The sequence below is a fragment of the Alosa sapidissima genome, chromosome 8 (assembly GCF_018492685.1).
Source record: "Alosa sapidissima isolate fAloSap1 chromosome 8, fAloSap1.pri, whole genome shotgun sequence".
NCBI classification, from domain to species: domain Eukaryota; kingdom Metazoa; phylum Chordata; class Actinopteri; order Clupeiformes; family Clupeidae; genus Alosa; species Alosa sapidissima.
This window is the reverse complement of record NC_055964.1, coordinates 27,795,962-27,821,529: the sequence shown is the minus strand read 5'-3', so window position 1 is coordinate 27,821,529 and position 25,568 is coordinate 27,795,962. Positions and strand designations below refer to the sequence as shown.

Sequence of the window (25,568 nt, the reverse complement as noted above, 5' to 3'; positions counted from 1 at the left end):
GTGTGTGTGTGTGTGTGTGTGTGTGTGTGTGTCATACTGTAACCAAGGCAGCATAGAGCCTCACAGGAATTGGAAGTGGAAGACACATGCTCTGATGTCTGACTTTCATCTCTCTCTCTCTCTCTCTCTCTCTCTCTCTCTCTCTCTCTCTCTCTCTCTCTCTCTTTCTTTCTCTTTCACATTGTTCTGCTCTCTCCATTCCCTCACCCTTGGGTTTGCTCTGTTGAAAGCTTGTCTGATTGCTAATAGTTTGCCTCTCTCCCTCCTGCAGTCTCTCTCCCCCCCTCCTCCCCTTCTCCATCTCTCTGGCTGTGTGTGTGTGTGTGTGTGTGTGTCTGTCTCTTCCCACTCGCTAACCTGTGTGAGTCCTCCTAGTTGGCTCTGAACTCCCCAGAGGACGCGGCACGGCGGCCCCCTCGCCGGAGACTCGTTAAGACACATCATTTACGCTCCCATTTTTAGACCAAAATAGACACCATCTCCGTGACAAACGCCCCTCCGCTCTGCTTGTCCGCATCCGCAAGCTCTCACAAAACGCACAAAAGGTGGAACAGATGAACGCAGAGTTCGGACGGAATGCTCCATTTGTTGCTGCATCTGTATTTAAAATCGAGCATAAATGAGCCTTTAAAGGAAACGCATCAGATGGTGAAATCAAAAATCCTCTGTTTCAACCAGTGGTGTAGTCTACTTTTTTGAGGTGGGCATACTGTATATTTTGGCCAGTAATGGGCTCAGTGGTTACCAAACTAGAGGTCGGGACTCGACCCCTCGGGACCAGTATGTTTCGACCCCTCGAGACCAGGGACGAAAATGTTTGTGGGGGTCACAGATTTGCACTTACCTGCCCCTTGCATGTGTGAGGGACAGCATAAATTCACTTTCAAAACCAATAGTAAATAATCATCAAATACCCTCTCCAGCTCTTGAAGTTCCTGCTTGCTCCTGATGGTCCACCATCTCAGTGTCAAGGTCCCCTCCAGCTCCCCTTGCACCTTGTTGCTGACTGCCACTGCCATCTTAGACAAGTGCTATTTCAAGAAAAAGTCCTTGTATATGGTAGGGCTGTCACTTTACGTTCGAAAATCGATTGGACCAAACAACACAAGTTTCGAAAACTAAAATAGGGAATCGATTTTAACCAAATATAAAATAATTCCGAAGTGCAGAAAGCATTGCGAACGCTAAAAAGAAAATTCCCACCAATTTTACGCACCGGGAACAGCTGTTTCAATCAGCTGCTGTGCTGCTCGTGTTTTGCCAAAAAATGGAGGACAACGCGATCAACCTGTGCGACATGTAGAGAGACGAGTGATAGGCCCTAATAACTTGAGGAGTTCGATGTGGAAGTACTTCGGATTTTTGGTATGTCAAACTATGGAGAAGAACAAAGCGGTAGGCTACGCAACCTGTGCAATCGAGTTCTACGTAGGCGAAATTTGTTTGACGTAAACACAGACACAGCTAGGTTGAAGCCTGCTGTCATGTCACTGATGTAATGGCAGTCCACTCGGTTTACTGGTTTTCGAGAATGTTGCACTTCTGTTTGTCATTGTGCACGAAACTTCACGCCAATAAATCAGAAATATTGCTGGCTTGCGTCTACAATCGTCCTAATGCAGTTGTTTGTGGATTGGCCTATATTTGGCGTTGAAAATGGAAACGTCTTTAGACATAAAAAATCGATTTTACAATCGATTCAATAAACACTATGTCTCAAAAATCGAACAGGAATTTTTCACAAAAGTGACAGCCCTAGTATATGGGTCTAGAGGTATTTCTTAGTAAAAGTTGGGAACAGGACTTTTTATCATAATTAACATGTGCTGAATCCAACTAGCCCTGTTCCCAAGCAGAATTTTGAGTTTTTGACCATCTAATTAGCATAAACAAAATGGCAATTTTGGGCACTTTCTTCGGACGGGCATCATTATACCATGTAAATAAATTAATATTGTTCACATCTGTGCATCTCAGAAATCTCCCGTGGGCAATAAATAAAAAGTAAAGGCTATGAAAAATATAAAAATGCAAAAAAAAACTATTATTATGCTAATTAGCCTTATTACACTCTTGACTATGTTTACGGTCCTCTTTGGTAAAGAGTGTGGCCTGACTTCATTGGTAAACATCTTCTTTGTGGTAGGTGGACACATGTTTGGAGTTGAAAATCATTGGAGTTCCTTTGAACTACCGTTAACTACCTGTAACAACCTAGCATCATATCCTTGATTCCAAATGGGAAAGATGGCCAGCAGTCACATGTTTCATTTGATTAGATTATCTAGATTAGATTCAACTTCATTCATTGTCATCGTGCAGAGTACTGAAAATATATGAGTGTATGTGCAGTATGAACAGTATAAATATCAGTAGAATATCGCTATGTTTAAGTGTAATAAAGTGTGTACATTTATAAATATAAATAGAATACTATGGATGGGATAAGGGCAAAATGTTCGCCTCCTTGTTGTCCCTGTGAAAGTTGCCATCGACATGGACACCTCAACAGGCACAGGCAAGGAGGCACCGGGGGGGGGGACCAGGACCAGGACCAGTGATGCGTTGAGCCGTTTTCTCCATCCTCTGCCGTGCTTTCCAGTCGGAGGCAGAGCAGTTGCCACCATGTGAGTTGGTGAGGGTGCTCTCAATGGTGCAGCGGTAGAGGTTTAGAAGTTTACCAGGATTTGAGGAGAGAGGTTGTGTTCTTTAGTCTCCTCAGGAAGAAGAGATGCTGGTGAGCCTTCTTGATCAATGTAGAGGTGTTGAGGGTCCAAGAGAGGTCCACAGAGATGTGGACACCCTGAAACATGAACTGGTGACATGCTCCACCTCAGTCCTATTGATGGGGATGGGGCTTTGTGTGCTAGCTTTTGACTTTCTGAAGTCCACAATGAGGTCTTTGGTCCTCTTGGTGTTGAGAGCCAGGTTGTTGTTGGTGCTCCGCGATGTTAGGTGCTGGACCTCCTCCCTGCAGGCTGTCTCATTATTGTTGCTGATGAGAGCAATCACCGTAGTGTTGTCTGCCAACTTGACAATGGTGTTAGAGCCATGTACAAGTACTGTATGCACATTCAATCATTTACTAACACAAAGGTTATGATGAAATATGGGTAACACTTTATGGTAAAGGTACATGAATTATCATGAATTCATGCATGAATTAATTCATGATTTATGCATTACTTCATTCCTTTATATCCTATGAATCATCAGGAATTGACATGAATTCATATACTCTCATTCATGATGACCTCATGTATGAACAACACATCAACTAAAGCATTAGGTATGATGGGTATATCATTATGATTTATGATTTTTTTAAGCATGATCATCATGATTACATGAATTTTAGGATAATTGCTCAAGCATTCATCATGTCTGTGGCCCCTCAACTAAAGTAGTGAATAATGACATGTGTTTAGAGAACTCCAAAGTTATGTTCAAATCAGAATTTGAGCGGTGATGACCACATTTTTGGCAGAAAAATAAAGTCATGATCATGGTTAATACATCATAATTCATAATGATGTGCCCACCGTACCTAATACTTTAGTAATGTGTTCATGTATGAGGTCACAAATGACAAACTATGAACTCAGTAAATTCCTGATGATTAATTAGATATTAATGAATAAAGTAATACATAAATCATGAATTAATTCATGTACCCTTACCGTAAAGAGTAACTTACTCCGAGACTACATACATTACCAACCTAATTCGCTTCAATTATGTAAAATGTAATGCAAATCAGGTTTTATGGCCAAGTATACTTTGGTATACATGGAATTTGGTCTCTGCATTTATCCCATCCGTGAATTAGTGAACACACAGGTCACACATTGAAGCACACATTAACCTGGAGCAGTGAGCTGCCTTGCTACAGTGATGCTCGGAGAGCAGTGGGGGGTTAGGTGCCTTGCTCAAGGGCACTTCAGCCGTGGATGTGGGCATGGGAGACTAGTGCTCAACCTTTCCACCACCCACATTTTTCCTACTGGTCGGGGATCGAACCGCCAACCCTTTGGTTTCAAGCACGAAGACCTAACCAGTATGCCACAATTTTAAACTTTACATTTTATCACTACACATCTTTCTTGACCCTCAAAAAACATAACTCTCATTCTTCAAATACCGTGTGCCTGCTCAGTTATAACATTTTAACAATTACATTTTTCAAAGGTTTTTTTAAGGTAATTAATATAGGCATAATACTAGATTTTTTTTCTTTTGTATCCTTGATCTATTGGCCAAGTGAGATTTCTGTGAACAATATGAATTAATTTACATGGTATAATGACATCTGCCCAATGAAAGTGCCCAAAATCGCCATTTTGGCAACCATTTTGTTTATGCTAATTAGATGGTCATTAACTCAACGCTTGGGAACAGGGCTAGTTGGATTCAGCACACCTTAATTATGTTAAAAAGTCCTTTTCCCAACATTTACTAAAGAATGCCTCTAGAAAGCACATATCTCAAAAATATCACCTGTCTATCTAGAGAAAACAATGAACAACTCTGTTTCATATGAGTTCAGATGCAAAGCCCTCTAAAAGCTATGACAAAAATAGGCCAATTTTAAGTTTCATTTTTAAGCATTTTCATCTATGACAATCAAAAAATGTTACTATCAAGTAGGCCTACAGCAAGTCAAGCCCAAACAAAATTAGATTAGCTGATTTTTAAATGTTGGTCAATAGAAATATAGCCTGTTTTGTAAACTCATCACATGCACTAAAGGTTTTCGCATCTGGCATTATATTGCAGTAACAGTGTGGTAGATAATGTTATTACCCATAAGTACAGATAATATATCTCTCCATCTCTCCACTATACCATGGAGATAGCATGGTTCAGGCTAGTAAATAAAGTTCATGATAGATACTTAATCCAGACAGCCTCAGTACACTTCATGTAGACCGTTTACAGACAGACATGGCGATTAGGAGTTATTCCCAAAGAAGAATCCCAGATAAACAAACGTCCAGAAATTAAAACTAAGTAGGGTAACGTGGATCAGAGTATGTTAGTATTGAGAGAAGAACGAAAGCTAGACTACAGCATGACTAGCCTGTGTTATTACCGTGTTATGGCCACAAATTAAACAACCTAGAAGGGTAACTTGATAGCAATACAAGTCTCATAAAAAGCGTGAATGATGTTTTTGACTCTGGAACGCTGCTGTGCTGCTGCTTTAACCTGGCAGCTCGGGGTCGGGGGGGAAGGCTGATTGATGCTGGCAATATGTGATACCGGTTAAACATGGCGGTGATCTGACATTCAGCCATTCGTCTCCATAGAAAGCAGTTCCAGTGGTCAACGCTGCATGGTTTCATATCTGGAAACAACTGACGGAGAATCCATGGGAGATTGACTGCCGCAATCTCCGAATTAATATTGTAAAGTGTAATATCGTTGTGTTGTTAAATTACAAGGCTTCCATGAGAAGTGGCCGTTGATGAAACGTGGCTGTGCTATTCTAAATATTGAAAATTGAATTTTAAGTGGGTATACTGAACATTTTAGGTGGGTATACTGAAATAACCAAAATGTTGAGGTGGGTATACGGCGTATACCTGCGTTCTACGTAGACTACACCACTGGTTTCAACCCCCTCTGGTGAAATTTCATCAGCTTAAGATTCTGATACCATCCAAGCAACATCCTGAACACAGTCCACTAGCAACATCCTGGATTCCATCCTCGCAAAATCCTGAATGTTGTTAAGATGGCATCAGAATCATAAGTTGGTGAAATTTCACCATGTGTGTGGTTTTTCACCAGATCCCATCACAAATGAGCCTTTAGGAACAGCTCCCATGTGTGTGGTTTTTCCCCAGATCCCATCACAAATGAGCCTTTAGGAACAGCTCCCATGTGTGTGGTTTTTCACCAGATCCCATCACAAATGAGCCTTTAGGCTGGGTATGGGGAACAGCTCCCGAGGGCAACTGTGCTCATCTGGGCATCTGGCTTCATGGGTAGCATGTGTGCTTGTCCAGTGCAGTCTCCTCTTTACTTTTACATGTAGTAATTTGCCAGACACTTCTAAAAACATTTCGGGGAATTTTATTCACATTTGCATTTGTTCATTCAGCTGAGGCTTTTATCCCAAACTACTGTCAAGTGAGGAACAGCTCTCAAGAGCTAGCAATAGGAGACAACAATAACTGCTTTTTACAAAAACAAAAGAAAAACTAAAGCATAGCAGTGAAGAAGACTTAAGCAGAAAAAGAACGAAGATAATGTTTAAAATACATTTATCCCACTTCAAAATGAGGTGCAATACAAGCAAGTAGCCAAACAAGGCAAATCTGAAGTATCCTGTGTGTGTAAGTTTCGTGCCACATAAGGACAAAAGTAAGAAGAGGCCAGAGAATTACTACAGTATGCGTGTATGTCACAGACTCGAGATACCAGTCTCAGTCCAGTAGTGCTCCTTCCACATTCTGTAGTGGAAGTAGGAGATATTCAAGTCATATATTGACAGCCATAGGAAATCTGCTGCAACTGTTTGACACAGTTATGTCCACACAGACTAGAATCACATTGGCATGATGGCAGCAGCCTTGCTGTGGCAGCGGTTATCCCCAGTTCCTGAAAGGTCCATCTAATGAAGCGTCCACAGAGCTGAATAGAGCAGAGGACACGACTTTGGGCAGCCGTGGCCTACTGGTTAGGGCTTTCGGGCTTGTAACCGAAGGGTTGCCGGTTCGATCCCCAACCAGTAGGAAAAATGTGGGCGGGGGAAGTGATTGAGCACTGCTCTCCCATGCCCACATCCACGGGCACATAACATGAGCAAGGCACATAACCCCTCACTGCTCGCCGAGCGTTGCTGTAGCAGGCAGCTCACTGCGCCGGGATTAGTATACTCATATACTTATACTTGGCCGCTACAGCTGTGCCTGACCGCCACCACCACCCATCTCCTTGGCTGTCGTTAGTGCTTATGGATGTGAGCTACTTCAATACCCAGAGCCTGTGACCTCCGCCTGGGCAGCCTGTGAGGGTGAGGGAGGTGGGGGCTGGTGCTGAGCTAGGTGACCCTCCGCCTGAAGGGAAATTATTTTGTCCTCCTCTCCAAGGAAGGAATGGGGACTTGAGTGATTAATGATGATTTCTCTCCAAAAAGTCAACTTGGTGCTCTTTGTGAAGTATAACCTCCCTGTCCTCCACTTTAGCTGTCCTTTGTGTAAATATCAGCTTGCCGTGTCTGTCTCCTACTCATGCTGTATAAATGAAGTGGAGAGGCTTTTTCATTTTTTTTTTTTTTTTTTTGTTGCTTGATGAATTATCCTCCGGTATTGTCTTTTGGTTTGTTAGATTGGTCTTTTTGTTCTATGAGCGCCTCTTTCATCAGCATTTGAATGGATTGAGAGTAAAAGCTTTCTCTGTGGGTTTGGGAATGTCTGCAGCGTGTGGTTGTAGTCGCCTGCTTTAACGTCTGCCTGTATCTCCTGACCCCAATGACCCCACTGTCAAGCCTCTATGCTGACTAGTCTTATTCTAGACACATTATTATAGACACACACACACTCACTCACTCACACACACACACACACACACACACACACACACACACACACACACAGACACACACACACACACACACACACACACACACACATCGATAAGCTCAAATCTGCAGTATTGTACAGTACATCTCTCTGCCTCTCTCCTCTCAGTTCAATCAGCATTTTCAAAAACATATTTTAATCACATTAGTGCAAGATCTTTTGAATCACATTAGTGCAAGATCTTTTGAATCACATTAGTGCAAGATCTTTTGAATCACATTAGTGCAAGATCTTTTGAATCACATTAGTGCAAGATCTTTTGAATCACATTAGTGCAAGATCTTTTGAATCACATTAGTGCAAGATCTTTTGAATCACATTAGTGCAAGATCTTTTGAATCACATTAGTGCAAGATCTTTTGAATCACATTAGTGCAAGATCTTTTGAATCACATTAGTGCAAGATCTTTTGAATCACATTAGTGCAATGTCCTCAAGCTGGTCCGGCGCATAATGGCTGCTGCCGTACTTTGCCGTACACATTGGTAGGGGGTTAGTGGTTCCCCTTCACTGCAAAGCGCTTCGAGCGCTTTGTTAAAGTGCTATATAAATGTAAGTTGTTATCGATGTTGTTCTTTTGGTACAATATCTTTTCAAAAACAACCATAATGATCATACTAATAAGTTCTCTCTTTTTTCCCACTTCACTCTCCCTCTCTCTCCTCTCTCTCCCTCTCTCTCCTCTCTCTCCCCCCCTCTCTCTCTCTCTCTCTCCTTCTCTCTTCCTCCCTTTCCTATCTCTCTCCTCTCTCCCTCCCTCTCCCCCCCCCCCCCCCCCTCTCTCTCCCCGTCCCCAGGGTGTGCGTGTGTCGGTGCTGTGCCGTGAGGTGTCCTGGCTGCTGGAGGAGGTGCTGTTCCGGCGGCGTGACGTGGGCTTCGCCGGCTCCCTGGTGGAGGTGGTGTACTGCGCCGTGACGCTGCTCGCGCCCCACCTCGTCATGGCAACGCCGCCGCCCAGCGCAGAGCCCCTGCTGGCCCCCGGCCGCCGGCCCCACGCACGGCACGCACTTGCCCGCCACGCGCACACGCTCACACACACCTTCATCACCGAGGCTGTCGGAGGTGAGAGGGGAAGGCGAGAGTGTGTGTGTGGGTATGTGACTGGAAATGACAGATGTATGAAAGTTGGTGGGTGAGCAAGTGTGTGTGTGTGTGTATTGTCTGTGAGCTTATAGGTTTGTGCTTTTCTGTATGTTAAGTATGCATTTGCTTTGTTCACTTCCGTGCGTGTTTGTGCGTGTGTATGTGTGTGTGTGTGTGTGTGTGTGTGTGTGTGTGTGTGCAGCCTGCGCGGTGTCGGCCATGCTGAGCGAGGTGGCCTGCTGCGGTGACGTGGGTGAGATGGAGTTTGACGTGGCACTCTGCCAGGACGAGCTCACTGACAGAGCCCTGCAGCTCACACACCTACTGCCTGCAGGGTACATACCGGTGAGAGACGCGCACACACACACACACACACACACACACACACACACACACACACACACACACACACACACACACACCACACGCAAAATTATATGACCACATACACATCCATACTAGAGTGCAGTTCGGGCCGCAAATGTCTGTCCGAACCCGGCCCGCGTCCGGCAGAGTTGCGTCTGAACCCGACCCGAACCCGACAGGCATTTCCATTTTTATGTCAGAACCCGTCCCGAGCCCGATGCAGATGATGCCTCAGTTATTCCCATGCTAGTGATTAAACGTTCACGTTTGTGATGAGCCTGTTTTTAGCCCATTAAACGGAACAAACAACAAATGTAATTCTTAATTGTCTACAGAATCAGATGAGCGTGCACGCACGCAGGTCACACACAGCGCACATTAACACAAGAGGCCCAAGCATAGCCTATTGAAATAGAATTCTAGTCTTACCATTGACGAAAAGTCTTTAAATGAACTGCAACAGCCTTTGAAACTACAGTCCTTCTGTCCTTGATCCATATGCAGCATCGAGGTTAATTGGGGCAACTCAAGGAAATCCTCTTCTCCAGTTCAACGAGACAACCTTATTCTGGTAGCCTACAGTTTGTGGCCTATGCAACGCAAATACATAGTAGGCCTAGACTTAATTAGCTTTGTTTTCTTTGGTCTTAAAATCTCCGGATAGGCTAATACCGGTAACTTTTTTTTTAACGTCACCCAAGACAGCCTGTCTTGCCGCCTGAAATGCACATGCGTTGTCACGGCTACATAAACAAATCTTGCCCACAGGAAGAAAGGTCTTTTTTTACATTTTATTTTATTCTCAAAAAACAGATGTTTGCATCATGTGAAGCAGACCTGTTGGTTACCCAACATAACAAGCTATTTTAAATGTAAAGTGTCCAATGCATATCGCCCCCATGTGTCCGAACCCGAACCGAACCCGACTATAATTTCAAATTATTTGTCCGAACCCGACCCGACTCGTCGGGTTCCGTCGGGCTCGGGTCAGGGAGCCACACTCTCTAATCCATACCCAAATACACACACACAGACACACACACACACAAACAATTATATGACCACATACAGTTGGCATTGCTTCGATTTGGCCAGCTTCCCTCGTGGTCCGCGCGCGGGATCACGCGGTATCACGCGACTTTAAATTGTATTTTTCCAGTGACGCTGCAACAACCCAAACAACCGGCAGATGTCTCTTGTGAACAGGGTGTCTCGTAAAAAGAAATGGAGCCTGGAAAACCCTACACAGACTTCACTACAGACTTTAGCAGACTGGTTTAGGAATAATTTAATAGCCAGAAATATGCCTGCCCTAATAAGGAAATATTTGGTTAACTGCGAGTGAATCCCGTTTGCAGCCGAAGAAGAAACGCAGGACAAATGAAACATTCCAGTTTTCTCCGAGTGCAACGATGATAGACAGACATCATTTGGACAAAATATAGAGCATATTAACCTCCGTTGCTCAGCCAAATGCCTTCCTGTTACGTCCTGTTATCACGGAGTTACAGGAGATAAACGATTTTTGATGGTCACAAGTTTACTTCATTAGCGTTTATTTTTTTGATTATTAAAGTGTTTTTCATTTAAAGGTTTGCCTTTGTGCTTATTCAGTAGAGCATTTAGAGCTCTCCCCAATCCCAGACGTTCACATTACATGTTTGTTTGTAATGGATGCATCCATACACACATATACTGACACACACACACATACACACACACACACACACACACACACACACACACACACACACACACACACACACAATTATATGACCACATACACTTCCATACACTACTCACTCACACACACACACACACAAAATTGCACACGCCCCTACACACACATATACTCACATACCCTTACACATGCCCACATACACACATGCGCACACATGCATAGATGCCCAGCAAAAGTGTGTGTACTGTAGTAGTATTAACACACACTTCCAATGCCTGCACAGAAAGAGCATCTTGAGTTCTTTCAAATGCATTGAGATGCTGTATCTGAGTTACTTACAGTTCCAAAAATCAAAGCTACATTAACTTGCATTGATTGCATGCACGCATGCCATACACTTACACACACACACACACACACACACACACACACACACACACCCGGCATAAACCAGGCCACACTGACTGTTAAAGTGATCTTATTTAAGATCTGAATCAGTGATTGTTGGTTGAGTGTCTGGGAGTGGAGGGTATTATTCAGACTGTGAGGCCAGTCTGTGCTTCATCACTGGTGGGTATGGTGTGTGTCCATCTCCCCCTGTCCCTCTGTTTGTCTGCCTGCCCCCGGCCTGAAGGAGAGAAATGCTAAGAGCGGCACCATAAAACATCTGGAAAATTGGTTTTGTCTCTCACACACACACACACACACACACACACAAGCATACACAAAAATGTACACATGTATACACACTTTCTCTTACACACACACACACACACACACACACACACACACAAAACACAAAACACATACACATACTGTACACACAAACATACAAAAAATGTGCACATACTATACAGTCACACACACACACACACACAAAAACATGTACACAAAAACACACACTCCCATTCTGTGTTTAAATCTGAAACTCATCACCAGACCACTCAGACACACTCACCCCCCTGCCTCAGTACATTTTACTGTCTTCATAGCCCCTAACTCACAGATGCACAGAGGCACAATGCATTATCCAGTCCATCTCTCTCAATGCTGCACAAGCACACACACACACACACACACACACACACACACACACACACACACACACACACACACACACACACACACACACACACTCCCACACACACACTCCCACACTCCTTCTGTGCACAAACACACACACACACTCAGGCAGATAGAAAGACACACACACACACACACACACACACACACACACTCATCCTGTACACAAACAGACACACACACACACACACACACACACACACTCAGGCAGATAAACAGACACACACACACACTCTCATCCTGTGCACAAATACAAACACACACACAGGCAGATAAACAGACAGACAGTCAGACACACACACACACACTCAGACAGATAAACATACTAACACACACACACACACCCACCTTTCTTTTTCTTTCTTTCCCTCTGTCTCACACACACAAACCGTTAGCCTGTATGTTTTTTTTTTTTCGTTTTTTTTTTTTCATTTTCCTGTGCGTCCTCTCTAGTCACCCCCATTGCCTCTCCCTGACCTTGGTAATTGCGTTGTTCATTCTCATTTGACAAATTGAATAATGACTGTACAAATGAGCGGGGAGCTGTGAGTGTAATTGTGTGTGTTAGTCGTGCTGGTGGTGATGCAGATGATGATGATGATGATGATTGGCTCACGTTGCCTTTGAAGCTGGCCCGCTCTGGGCCACGCTGTCCCTCGAGCAGGGGCGAGCCCCGCATGGAGCACATTCAATAACTGTCACTCACAAACTTCTTAAGTGCCATAAAGAGAGAGAGAAATAAAAAAAAATAAAAAGTGCCTACAGCCTACAGGGGATGGTGCAGTGAGGTTGTTTTTTTTTTCTTTCTTCTTGTTCTTCTTGTTCTTTCTTCTTTCTCTGTGTTCGGTAGTTTTGTTTGATGACTATCAGGAATTATGTGATGACAGCTCAACCTTTTAATTTCAGGGAAATTGTGCCGCCCTCACCCCCACCTCCGGCTTGATGTTGCGTAATCTATCGAGTATGAGGGAGTTGGGATTTCAAAGTGCGAGAATGAGTCATTGACCAAACAATGCAGATGAACTCATCCGGGGTAATCTTTTGGTGCTTTAGGTGTAGTTCCTACAAACTCATTATTCATGGCCTCATACCCACTGCATTCACTAATTAGAACTCAGAGCAAACGTGTGTTAGTCGTCATCAGCGTTGGAAAGAAAAATGATGTTTGAGATGTTTAGCCAAAGAATCAAAACAACAATAAAAGTAGTTAAGAAGTGGAACACCATTTTTCTTTTTCATGGAGTACCCGAAAAGCTTCCTCCGTCATAGTGAACAGAAGTGCCTGCCGACTCTCCAACACAGCACTTCATCAGAGGCAAACCACGAGAGACCGAACAGCACTGAAGCACGGGGGCTCCAGACGGCCTGTGTTCAAACACGACAAGACGACACCAAAACATGTCAGCCACAGTTTATTCCGCTCGCCTTCAAACGGGGACAGACGCACGTCCACCGTCCATCGTCCGCCCCTTGCGCTCTAGAACTCTCATTGGGACGCGCCGTCACTTCATAACTTTGTAGGTTCTGAAGGGAGCGATCTCGTAAGGGAATGTGGGAGCTCAAGCTGTGGCTATGGGATGTGGTCCTGAGGGGGAAGAGGGCTCCTCATGTATGTATATACATACTATCTATGTCATGTATATAGAAAACTTGTCACGTCCAGCCCCAAGTGCAGATTTACGACTGCTTTTATTCGCTTCTCTAGTTTTCGTGTTTGTGTGAGGCAATTAAATCACAAAACTCTTCAGACAGGTCTGTCTGAAAAGGTCGCTGTGCTCGCTCAGCGCTTGAGAGCGTTGCTGTGGCCTGCTCGGCCCTGCTCCGTGGTCTGGAACATTCCCTGTCTGGGGCAGTTGTGGACGTGGGCGACATCTCGGGGAGACGGAAAAACTTTCCGTTAAAGGTTGTTTCAGCGATAGCGGTGATACGTCACTTCTGTTGATGTTCAAACAAAACAGAGAGCTAGCTCGCTACTCCCTCCCGCTCCCTCCTGTGCAATTAAAACTCTCCTAAACACATATCTAGTCAGTTATTGGTTGCGCTATTATATTGACTGTCTACTGTATGCACAATTACACAATTTCAACCCAAATTTTGCTGCTCTTATTTCTTCATTGTATGTGCCTTCTTATTTACTTTTTTGACAAATTTGGGATTTGCTCTGCAGGTCCATCTGGCCAAGAGGCCATTGAAGCCCATTTCCAATGTCTGAAACACAGGCACGCAAATACAATCACTAATCCGGCATGGATTTGTATATCTTTGGAATTGAGTAAACAACTACAGTACATTTAAAACCTTTACGAGATTGCTACACTTCTGAAACGATTTGGTAAAAGTGTAATGTATCAATTTAAGTTTTATTTCACTGCTAGTTACGCCCCTGCTGGAAGTCATAAGTTAATGAACCTTTTCCAGTCCCCCTCTCAATCACAATTCAGACGGCATACGTGCTAACCAGGCTATGTTAGCATTAAATATTGATCATATTTCTAGTACAGACAGACAGACACTGTATATAGATCTCTCCCAGGAACCACACGTACGATCCTAAGGCCCCCCTGCTTCTGCACTCCTAAAGGGGTGTTCATTACAGATCCAGGCTGTGTGTGTGTGTTTGTGTGTGTGTGTGGATGCTTGTGGTACAGTGCACATTAGTGTGGCACAGTGTGGCATGTGATGTGTGGCCATGGGCATGGGCTATGTGTGTTTGTGACTTATGCCATGCCCATTACTGTCTATGGCGTGTGCGTTTATGGATGCATATAGCGCTGTGTATTTGCATGTTTATGGCATACTGGCACACTCATTGGTGAGTGAGTGTCTGTGTGTGTGTGTGTGTTTGGCCCATACTACGGGCATCTGAGGGAGAGACAGAGGAGAGCAGAGTTAGCTGGCTGGACTGGGCTTAAATGTCTGGCAGTCCACTAAACCTGAATGGCAGCAAAGGCTGTTTAAAATCCGGCCAAAGGTTTCCCACCCTGTTGTGGAGATCATCGCAATCTGTGCATGTTCACGCACCCGCTGTCCTCTTGGCCCCCATCTCTCTCTCTCTCCCTCTCTCTCTCTCTCTCTCTCTCTCTCTCTCTTGCTATCTCTCTCTCTATCTCTCTCTCTCTCTCTCTCTCTCTTGCTGTCTTTCTCTCTCTCTCTCTCTCTCACTCTCTCTCTCTCTCTCGCTACTTCTCCCCCTCTTTCCCTCTTTCTCTCACTCTCTGTCCTCCCGACACGTTTGTTTTTTTTATTTATTCATTTATAGATTTATGTGCACTCAGCTGCATCAAACTAGCTGTTGTCTCTCTCTTTCCCTTCATCTTCCTCTTTTCTGCCCTGTCTGTCTGTCTCTCCTTCATCTTCCTCTTTTCTGCCCCTGTCTGTCTCTCCTTCATCTTTCTCTTTTCTACCCCTGTCTGTCTGTCTGTCTCCTTCTTTAGCGTACCCTTTGTCACACTCTCCATTCGTCACTCACACCTTAATCTTACTTCATCTCTATCTCTCTCTTTCTCTCTGTGTCTGAATCCAGCGATGAGGAGGGAATGTCCCTTTTGTGGGTTGGATGAGGCTGTTGAGCACCTTTTTCTCTTTTGTGAAAGATCGGGGGAGCTTTTTGAGCTAAACTGGGGCTCCTGGGTTGCAAAGGTATGGGTAGGATTTTCTTTTCAGCTTTTCTTTTGGAGGCACTGTGTACATGGCTAAGAGGAAAAGGGACGTGGGTTGTGTTTTGTTGGATGACAAGGAAGTGCAAGATTTCGGGGGCTGTTTTAACCAACCCTGTGGAGGCTTTTAGGGGGATGGTGGAGGTGGTGGGGATGGACAAGTTGCTTTCTAAAATTGAATTGTAGTTTGTTTAATAAAACCATCGACAAGTGCTACAGCCTCAAACAAAACCATACAAACTACAATTCAATTTTAAAAACAGTTGTCAGAGGAGCAGGGAAAGAGGAAACTGACCGAGCGAGTGTTGTAACATTTTTACTCTGAAGCTGTAGGGGGAGCTCTGTAGAGACAACTGCGAGCAAAAAGCGAGAAAACAGCAAAAAAATTGGCAAAACTGCATCCCTTTAATAAAGGTGATTTCAGCTTTCTCTCTCTCTCTCTTGTGTTCAGTGTCTCACAGTGAAATTGAAGTCCGATTGAAGGGTGCTTCACTGGCATCAGCAAACACACACACACACACACACACACACACACACACACACACACATACATAAAAACACTTCCCAGTGACGCCAGCAGAAAAATAAACAACCATAATGGTGGGGAAATGTCAAGAGCTGTGCAGGCAGAAGATGAAACAGCTGCTCCCACCACCCCTCCTTCCCCACCCCTAAGCCATCACTCCATCACTGCCCCAGTCTCTCTGCTGCACTTCTCCACAGCACTATTCAGCCTGTTCTACGCACATAACAAGTAGCTGCTCTTGTAATACCCCTGCGGGGGCTGTTGTTCAATCTCATTATGTTTGTGTTTTTCTCTAAACAAAGAGCGCCAAGGCAACAGTGTTTTGTGTTATCCTGACCCTGCTGTCTGCGAGGTTAAGAGCTGGTTTGATTGGTTTCCACACCGTGGTCAAGAGTTTCATATAGACAGCATGCATCTACAAAAGGCTCATCGTGATGAGTTGTGCAACCTTCAGGTAGAACAGGGCACTCAGAGAACGTAGACCTTCGCCAAGGCCAATTTGACGAACCTTGCTATGTAAAACAAAGTAAAATCGACCTGCTCTAAAATGTATTGGGTCCTAGGGCCATGTTTCACCCCTCCACCAGGTGTCAATTGATAAAGATAAACAAATGACAGATAAACAAATGTCAGCAAAAGCATTATCGGAACTCCCCCTATTACCGTCGGTCCCGTATTTCCACCGTCTTGCGTGTTTGTGTCACTTAATATCAATTTCTATACAAACCAAGACAGCAGACTCCTAAAGAAACGCAACCACCCACACCATAGGTGTATCTAAATTAGCTATGTACCAAAAATGACATTTTACCGTGACTCAAAGAGCTGTAGACAGTGTTGTAAGGCTGCGTGTACACAACCGCTTGGAGCTCCAGTGGAATTTTAATTTCACAACGAGAATTCTCGGTCTAACCGTTCATGTGCCGTTGAAACGGTGTAAATAGGCGACCCATCAGGCCAGCACTATAACTCCGAGTGTGGTAAACAAAATCGGATATTTCAGGCAGTAAATGCTCCCGTTAACAAACAAACCAGATTTTGTTCAAATCTACACACCTATGGCTACTGAAAAATGTCATGTTAATTTAGCAAATGTTATTTTGAAGTGTTAAAAAACATCGTTGTTTTAGAATTTCTGAACAAAAGTGGTGATAATTGGGGGTGTTACGATACCTCCTTGGCAATGGTGACAATGGAAATGTGCATAGAAGAAAGAAAAAGGAAAATACAGTATAATCAATACAGAGGATCAATATAACCAAGAGAAACATATAAACATAGAAAATGATCTGAGGTGGGTCTCCGCCTGGACAATAAACTGGACTGGTCAGCCAACATTGATGCACTCTACAAGAAAGGGCAGAGCAGGCTGTACTTTCTGAGGAGGCTGCGGTCCTTCAATGTGTGCAGCAAGCTCCTCAGGATGTTCTACCAGTCTGTTGTTGCCAGCGTCCTCTTCTATGCTCATCTCAGATGGAGGCCTGCAAACATGTTAACATAGCAACACGGACATCTGACCATAGCAAATTGATGAAGTAATCACAAGCACCACCACCTCCTCCCCCAGCACCACCACCTCCCCCAGCACCACCACCTCCTCCCCCAGCACCACAACCTCCTCCCCCAGCACCACAACCTCCTCCAGCACCACCACCTCCTCCCCCAGCACCACCACCTCCTCCCCCAGCACCACCACCTCCTCCCCCAGCACCACCACCTCCTCCCCCAGCACCACCACCTTCTCCCCCAGCACCACAACCTTCTCCCCCAGCACCACAACCTCCTCCCCCAGCACCACCACCTCCTCCCCCAGCACCACAACCTCCTCCCCCAGCACCACCACCTCCTCCCCCAGCACCACAACCTCCTCCAGCACCACCACCTCCTCCCCCAGCACCACAACCTTCTCCCCCAGCACCACAACCTCCTCCCCCAGCACCACAACCTCCTCCAGCACCACCACCTCCTCTCCCAGCACCACCACCTCCTCCCCCAGCACCACAACCTCCTCCTCCAGCACCACAACCTCCTCCTCCAGCACCACAACCTCCTCCCCCAGCACCACCACCTCCTCCCCCAGTCCCCCTCCCCCAGCACCACCACCTCCTCCCCCAGCACCACCACCTCCTCCCCCAGTCCCCCTCCCCCAGCACCACCACCACCACCTCCTCCCCCAGCACCACCACCTCCTCCCCCAGTCCCCCTCCCCCAGCACCACCATGTCTTGAATTTCCCCTGGGGATCAATGAAGTCTATCTATCTATCTACAGTACCTATCTATCTATGTCCTCCCCCAGTCCCACCACCTCCTCCTCCAGCACCACCACCTCCTCCCCCGGCACCACCACCTCCTCCCCAGCACCACCACCTCCTCCCCCAGCATAACCATCTCCTCCCCCAGTCCTCTCCTTCAGTTGTTAATTCTCCATGTTGTTCTTCGCTCGGTGCTTGTGCGCTCCAACACCATCTCCAGACACGTGTGTGTGTGTGTGTGTGTATCCCTGCTGAGTTCAGCAGACTGTGTGACAGCACAGCAGTTGGGTGATGGAGAGAGACTGTGTGTGCGTGTGCGTGTGTGTGTGCGCTGCGTGCGTGTGTGTGTGCGCTGCGTGCGTGTGTGTGTGTGCGTGTGTGTGTGGCCTCCATCGGTCATGCTCTCTAATGGTCTCTTTCCTTCTGTGTCTCCATCACTCGCTCTCTCTCAGCCGTGTCAGTCTGCTCAGAGCTTCGCCCTGGACGCTGTGGATAGTCTGGTGCGCTGTGGCATCCTAATCATGGAGGAGGTACACACAACTCACACACACACACACACACACACACACACACACACACACACACACACACACACACACACGCACGCCTTAACATACAGTGGAACACATCTGCAGTACACACACACACACGAGAATAACACAAGAGAATAACATCCAAGCTGCAGTGCAGAGACCTTAGCTAGGGGTTACTACTGCATCTGTCAATACTATTACTGGAGGATAAGAGTGCAGATATTATAAGTACTAGTCAAAGTGTGGTAGGAGCAGAAAGTGCATGGTAATAGGTGTGTGTGTGTGTGTGTGTGTACTGTATACACATACAGTACAGGTGAATATGTCAGGGACATCATTTGCGCTCACATTTATCAGACGCTTCAACCAAAAATGAAATTTACGCATATGGTATGTTTGTGTGTTCGTACGTGTGTGTGTGTGGGTGTAATGTGTTGGTACATGTGGGTGTGTGGGTGTAATGTTTTTTATTGATGTACCGCATGTTTTCCCTGGAAGTCCCACCATGACCTTGGTGACGTTAGCAGTGTACTCTATACAGCAGACGCTCAGTTGAGTTACAGGGACATAGCCATGTGCAGACACAAGAACCACTGATCACTGGCCATGCAGAAGCTTGGAGTTAGAAAAGTCCTTTGTTTTGCAGAAGCTTGGAGTTAGAAAAGTCCTTTGTTTTGCAGAAGCTTGGAGTTAGAAATGTCCTTTGTTTTGCAGACGCTTGGAGTTAAAAATGTCCTTTGTTTTGCATGAAAATAAACATGACGTGAGTTTGAATAGGAGATGGGGCATAATAAATAGGACATAGTCATCAACAAGGTTGGGATGATTTTTTAATTTAGATGATTGTGTCTCCGACACCAACCTTTAAATAATAATAATAATAATAATAATAAATAGTAATAATAATAATAATAATAATAATAATAATAATAATTTGTAAACACCTTTCCAGATACCCAAGGACATAGTACAATCCAAGGACACTACAATCAGTAGGAAGAGAAATACACAAACCCAAAACATGGTAAATTATAGAACACATTTAGAGCACTACACAACGAGGGGCCAAATGCAAAAGCTGAAAGAAACAGGGCGGATAGTTCTGTATGAAGCTGGGTAGTGTCCATTTAAAAGAAACAGGGCGGATAGTTCTGTATGAAGCTGTGTAGTGTCCATTTAAAAGAAACAGGGAGGATAGTTCTGTATGACGATGGGTAGTGTCCATTTAAAAGAAACAGGGAGGATAGTTCTGTATGAAGATGGGTAGTGTCAATTTAAAAGAAACAGGGCAGATAGTTCTGTATGAAGCTGCGTAGTGTCCATTTAAAAGAAACAGGGAGGATAGTTCTGTATGAAGATGGGTAGTGTCCATTTAAAAGAAACAGGGAGGATAGTTCTGTATGAAGCTGCGTAGTGTCCATTTAAAGGAAACAGGGAGGATAGTTCTGTATGAAGATGGGTAGTGTAAAAGTTTTTGTCTTGAGAGCAGGGACGTGGTTTAGTCTGTGGAGGCATCAGATGGCTACATTATAAAACCTCCCCAAACACTCTTTGTAGAGCAATTTGTTGGTCTGATTAAACAGTTTCTCCAGCCAGCCAAGTGACCAGACCAGAAGGATAGATCAGCTGGACATTTAAGATTGTCCATAAATGCTATGAACCACAAGGGCCAAACAGCCAAGGCCAACCACCAACAGGCCAGTAGAACCGTCTGGCTGGTGAAAAACACTCATTTGAAGCATGCATTTACAAGAAATCGTTTTAACAAGTCACAACTGGTTTATTCAGTAGCTTGGTGACCACATTAGGTTTTGGTACTATGAGATGGGTTTCGATCTGTCTGCATGCTTATGTATTTTATGTGTGTGTGTGTGTGCGTGTGTGTGTGTGTGCTGCAGGTTCCACGAGACACACCAGTGTGTGACATCATGAAGAGGCAGGGGACTCTGACGTGGAACGCTGCAGATGAATCAGATTACAGCGACTCAGACTGTGAAGAGCAGGAAGCTCGTTCTTACAAGGTAGTTACACACACACACACACACACACACACACACACAGAGAGCTTTACACACCCACATGCCAGGAAGCTCGCTCTTACAAGGTAGGTACACACACACACACACACACACACACACCTCATTCTTGCACACACACAAGCACAAACATACACACACACCCACAAACAGTGAACAGGCCGTGAGGAACCAAGGGCATACTCTAAAGACACACACACAAACACACACACACACACACACATACACACACACACACACACACACACACACACACACACACTGAGCTCTCCTCCTCCTTCAAAAAGTACAAGAAATTGCTTGCTGTCTGATACGGACAAATCCAAGGACTTCAGAGCTGGTGAGATTTTAACAGCCGCTCTGGAAGGTGCTTGACTTTTTGTTGAGTCATCGTATAAAGTAATGATGCCAATCAGAAGCCTTTATTTCAGTAGCCTAATCTCATACTGGGCCCAGAGGAGGTGTTGAACTGTGCTCTAAAAGGGATTCGAAATCATTAAGGTGTTCAGACACAGCCAACCATGTGACGTTAGTATAACGAAATAAGTTTAAGAGCACTTTGGTAAGTTCTTAAGCTAGTTTGTGCAGAAATGTTTGGGTATGTGTTACAGTAGTTTCCTGTGAATTAGCCGCATTGTGTATAAACCGCAGGACAGTGTTTAATGTAAGTTTAAAAAAAAAACATATAATACCATATTAACTGCCCCCGTGTATTAACCTCATAGCTGAAGAAATTTTGCAAAATCAATGTATAAACTGCGGCTAATAGTTAGGAATTACGGTAAACAAAACAGCCCTCAAAGATCCACAGGCTCTTACAGATACTAACTCATGTCTATGGAGCACAGGCTATGTATACTACATCTGTGGGTGTGTGTGACCATGTGTGTTCGTTAAATGTACGCATGGTTGCATGTATTTTTGTGATGTCATTTATGTGTGTGTGTGTTCTGTCCCCTCTCCTCCGCAGTTGAGTCACCCCACCCAGTGTCCGGACATGCTCTTCTTCCTCTGCAGTCTCCTGAGTGTCCAGTTGAGGGCGCTGTGCTGGGCCATCCAGAGCTTACACCTGCTGCCCACCCCGCTGCCAGGTCAGCTCTGATCACTTTGCAAAGATCAATCTTTTTGACATATTTCAGCGTAGTGTCTTCCTCAGTGTGCTCAAGTGAATAAATGGATGATTGAGCATGCGAAGCTCCATCGGCACGATACCTGTGCATACCAGTGTACCTGCTGTCTCTGTTTATTTACTCCTGTGCATACCAGTGTACCTGCTGTCTCTGTTTATTTACTCCTGTGCCAAGGTTGCCCGCTTTTCTGCCAAGTCTATTCTGTCCCTCTGGCACCCCAAAGCCCGCACACCCATATGCACGCCACGCCAGGGTACCCGCACACCCATATGCACGCCAGGGTACCCGCACACCCATATGCACGCCACGCCAGGGTACCCGCACACCCATATGCACGCCAGGGTATTCTGTACCCCCCCCACACACACACACACACACACACACACACCAAACACACACACCCGTCTGCAGAGTCATATGCACGCCAGGGTACTTGTGTCACCCCCCCCCCACACACACACACACGCACACACCACACACCCATATGCACGCCAGGGTACTTGTGTCACGTCCCCCCCTCCCCCCCCCCACACACACACACACACCCGTTTGCACACCCATATGCACGCCAGGGTACGTGTGTCACGTCCCAATAGCAACTGTGAAGGTGCCGCTCACTCCCTTCCTAGGCCTCCTCTGTCGCCTCTAACCCCCCCCCCCCCCCCCCCCCCCCACCCCCGTCTGCAGAACCATCTGCATGCTACGGTCGCCCCCACTGCACCAGTCCACGTAGACCTGTGCCAGCGTTTTGTGCAGTCCATAAATGAACAGCTTCTCAACCGTATCTGTTCTCCTTGTATTACAGCATCCCATTGTGTGATCCAGCTTCATGCTCATGTGCGGAACCTAGCCAACCTGGACAGAGGACACCATGGTGAGATAACAGACACACACACACACACACACACACACACACACACACACACACACACACACACACACACACACACACACACACACTCATTTATACTCATTAGTCTGATTTACTCACCCTCTATCTTGGGGGGTTGTGGAAGGCTGAGGCTGACTCAACTTTGAGACCTTGTAAAAGATATTTGATAATTGAGACACACACACACACACACACACACACACACACACACACATAGACACATACACACACACACACACACACACACACATACACACACATACACACACACTATGCACATACTGTATATACATGTGCTCATGTGCACACATCGATCATAGACTCCCACAATCCCACACACAGGCACACTTACTTATACACACACACACACACACACACACACACCGATTCTAGAGGTCACCCCATTTAAGTCCTAAATAGAGTTTCAGCTGAGACTGACATTTTGGTAATACATGTTTTATGGGAATTTTAATAGGTAGTGAAAGTGCTAGATGGAACTCAAAGAAACAGAACCCGCCCCACCGTTCTGGAACCACCGCTGGGACACTCTTAGGAGCTCTTAATCTCTAACCACAACCACATCAGTGATCAGATTCTCCATTCCGTTGATTGGATCTGAAGCGAAGCAAATTAAAACAAATGAAGTGTAATTGAAAATTTGATGGTTGATTTGTAGACATGGAAACCCCTCGGTCGTGAGATCATCTCCATCATTGCTTCTTTTGGACAAAGGCCCCAGCAGTGTTTAAATTGATTGTGTGTGTGTGTGTGTGTGTGTCAAACAGAGAGCTCTTCCATGGATCTGGTGAAGACATCAGTGCGTACTCTCATTGACCTTGGGGTGAGTGATGCCTTTTGAACTATTGCATTGATGGGGGGAGCCCTTTATATGTAAGACAGTGGGACAAGGGACCTCATCATTGATCATTTTACATTCTCCCTATTTTGTGTTTGAAGTCCTCACACCTGTTGTCTGTGTGTGTGTGTGTGTGTGTGTGTGTGTGTGTGTGTGTGTGTGTGTGTGTGTGTGTGTGTGTGTGTGTGTGTGATGCAGGTTCTGACTGAGGAAAGTGAGAACGGCCATGTTTATCTGGATCTGAGTCCACTGTTCCAGTTAACAGAGAACAGAGAGAAGCTGCACAAGTTTGTCTCTCAGCATCTCTACAATTAGCACTACTCACAATTAGCACTACTCACACACACACACAGTTTGAAAGGATTGCAGTGAATAGACACATTTACGTTTACATTTTGAAGCTCATCATTGTTTTTTTTTTTATTATTATTATTATCATTATTATTTTAATTAGAAGAAAAAATATCAACACGAAAGACAAACAAGTGGACAAACATAATAAGGGCAAAAAAGTGGGAAAGAGCTAGTTAAGGTATAATTATTTTTTTTATTTTTATTTGATAGTTGAAGCCTTGCAAAATACTCCACCATTATAGGTTTTTAAGTGTTATCTTCAAAATGACTCCCATCTTTTTATTTAGAGCAGTGAAGTTGAATGTGTTTCTGTTTTATATACCCTGTTACCACTAGTGCAATACTTCCTTGCCAGTGTTCATAATGTTTGTTCAACCAGGGTCCAGGCACTTAAGTATAGTTCCTGTTAATTTTGACTTGCTGCTCTTTGATTATGTAAGATTGTGTTTACTGTAAACCTGGTGGGGGAAAGTTTTTAAAGAGGGCTGACACAAGGACAAGCTTTGTTTGCTTTTGTAATGGTAGGCTGAAGGTTCAATGTGCCTAAATGTGTGCTATTATTTCTGTTTTCTGATTGGTCCTGAATGTTAAAACAAGAATGTTCTAGAGAATCAATGGCGCTTTAGTCATCCATTACTGTGTGTCTTCCTGTAAATGAGCACAATGGCATGTTCCCCACCGTCTCCTGTCTTTTTCTGCCACACACACACACACACACACACACACACACACACAATTATAAAGTAACAAAAGGGACGCTCAATCTTTTGAAAGTAGTATTTGAAATCTCAGACAAAACATTCATATAAAACTTTAAACATGTTCAAGGTTCATGTAATCACACTCCCACATACAGTTATGAGATGTGAGAGAGGGCAAGGATGTAGTCTCCTCAGTTTCAACATTGAAAAGATGTGGTTGTTTTTGACAGCTTTGTGGTCGTCAAGACAGCTTCACCCTTGGTGAGTTTTGGTGTAGTGAACCACCAACATTTCAATAAGCTGTACCATCAATGGTCCAGGTGCAAGTCAAACCCAGCAGGGTGAAATGTTTGCCCTAATACTAACAACAAGCAAAGACGCCTAAATAAGAGAGCAGTCCATAGTAGACAGAGTGTACTTCCCCAGTGGAATCCATTGGCACAAAATTTAACTTGCTTCATGTTTTCTGTGTGTGTAATGACATCCGTTTCTTTAGGGCACTGAACTTTGATGTATCTCTGTTAGTACTGAGGTTGGTCAGACACTGGATAACTGTTGCACGCCATGCCACAGGAAACCTGTCCTTACTGCTAACTTGTCCTTCTGCCTGTCTGTACCGATGTGTTGTGGCGGCAGATTGGGGTAGAGCACGGGATAAAGTTGCAGAAATGTGTTAAGACTGGCATTAGATGTAGGAGTACAGCCCTAATTGTTCGTCTTTTAAAGTGAACAATTCTCCCTCAGAAGTCCTGTCTCAGAATTCCACATTGAAAAGTAACAGTGCCCTCTGCTGATGGTATTAGCACACTACAAATCAATGGCAGACAAA

At 44.9% G+C, this 25,568-nt stretch overlaps 1 protein-coding gene across 2 annotated transcripts in view; it reads left to right on the top strand.

The window, feature by feature from the left end:
• The window catches only part of gpat2 (glycerol-3-phosphate acyltransferase 2, mitochondrial), a 74,573-nt gene extending 49,862 nt beyond the window's left edge, over positions 1–24,711 (top strand). Inside the window, exons 15-23 of one of the 2 annotated variants that reach the window (XM_042099981.1) lie at positions 8,387–8,651; positions 8,875–9,017; positions 18,690–18,767; positions 19,723–19,794; positions 20,669–20,791; positions 21,777–21,897; positions 22,742–22,810; positions 23,614–23,669; positions 23,883–24,711. In XM_042099981.1, the coding sequence (XP_041955915.1) occupies positions 8,387–8,651; positions 8,875–9,017; positions 18,690–18,767; positions 19,723–19,794; positions 20,669–20,791; positions 21,777–21,897; positions 22,742–22,810; positions 23,614–23,669; positions 23,883–23,999 (1,044 nt within the window). In that variant the 3' untranslated portion in view covers positions 24,000–24,711. The remainder of the gene's footprint in view (positions 1–8,386; positions 8,652–8,874; positions 9,018–18,689; positions 18,768–19,722; positions 19,795–20,668; positions 20,792–21,776; positions 21,898–22,741; positions 22,811–23,613; positions 23,670–23,882) is intronic. The other variant, XM_042099983.1, reaches the window with a different exon arrangement.
• The last annotated feature ends 857 nt before the right edge of the window (positions 24,712–25,568 follow it).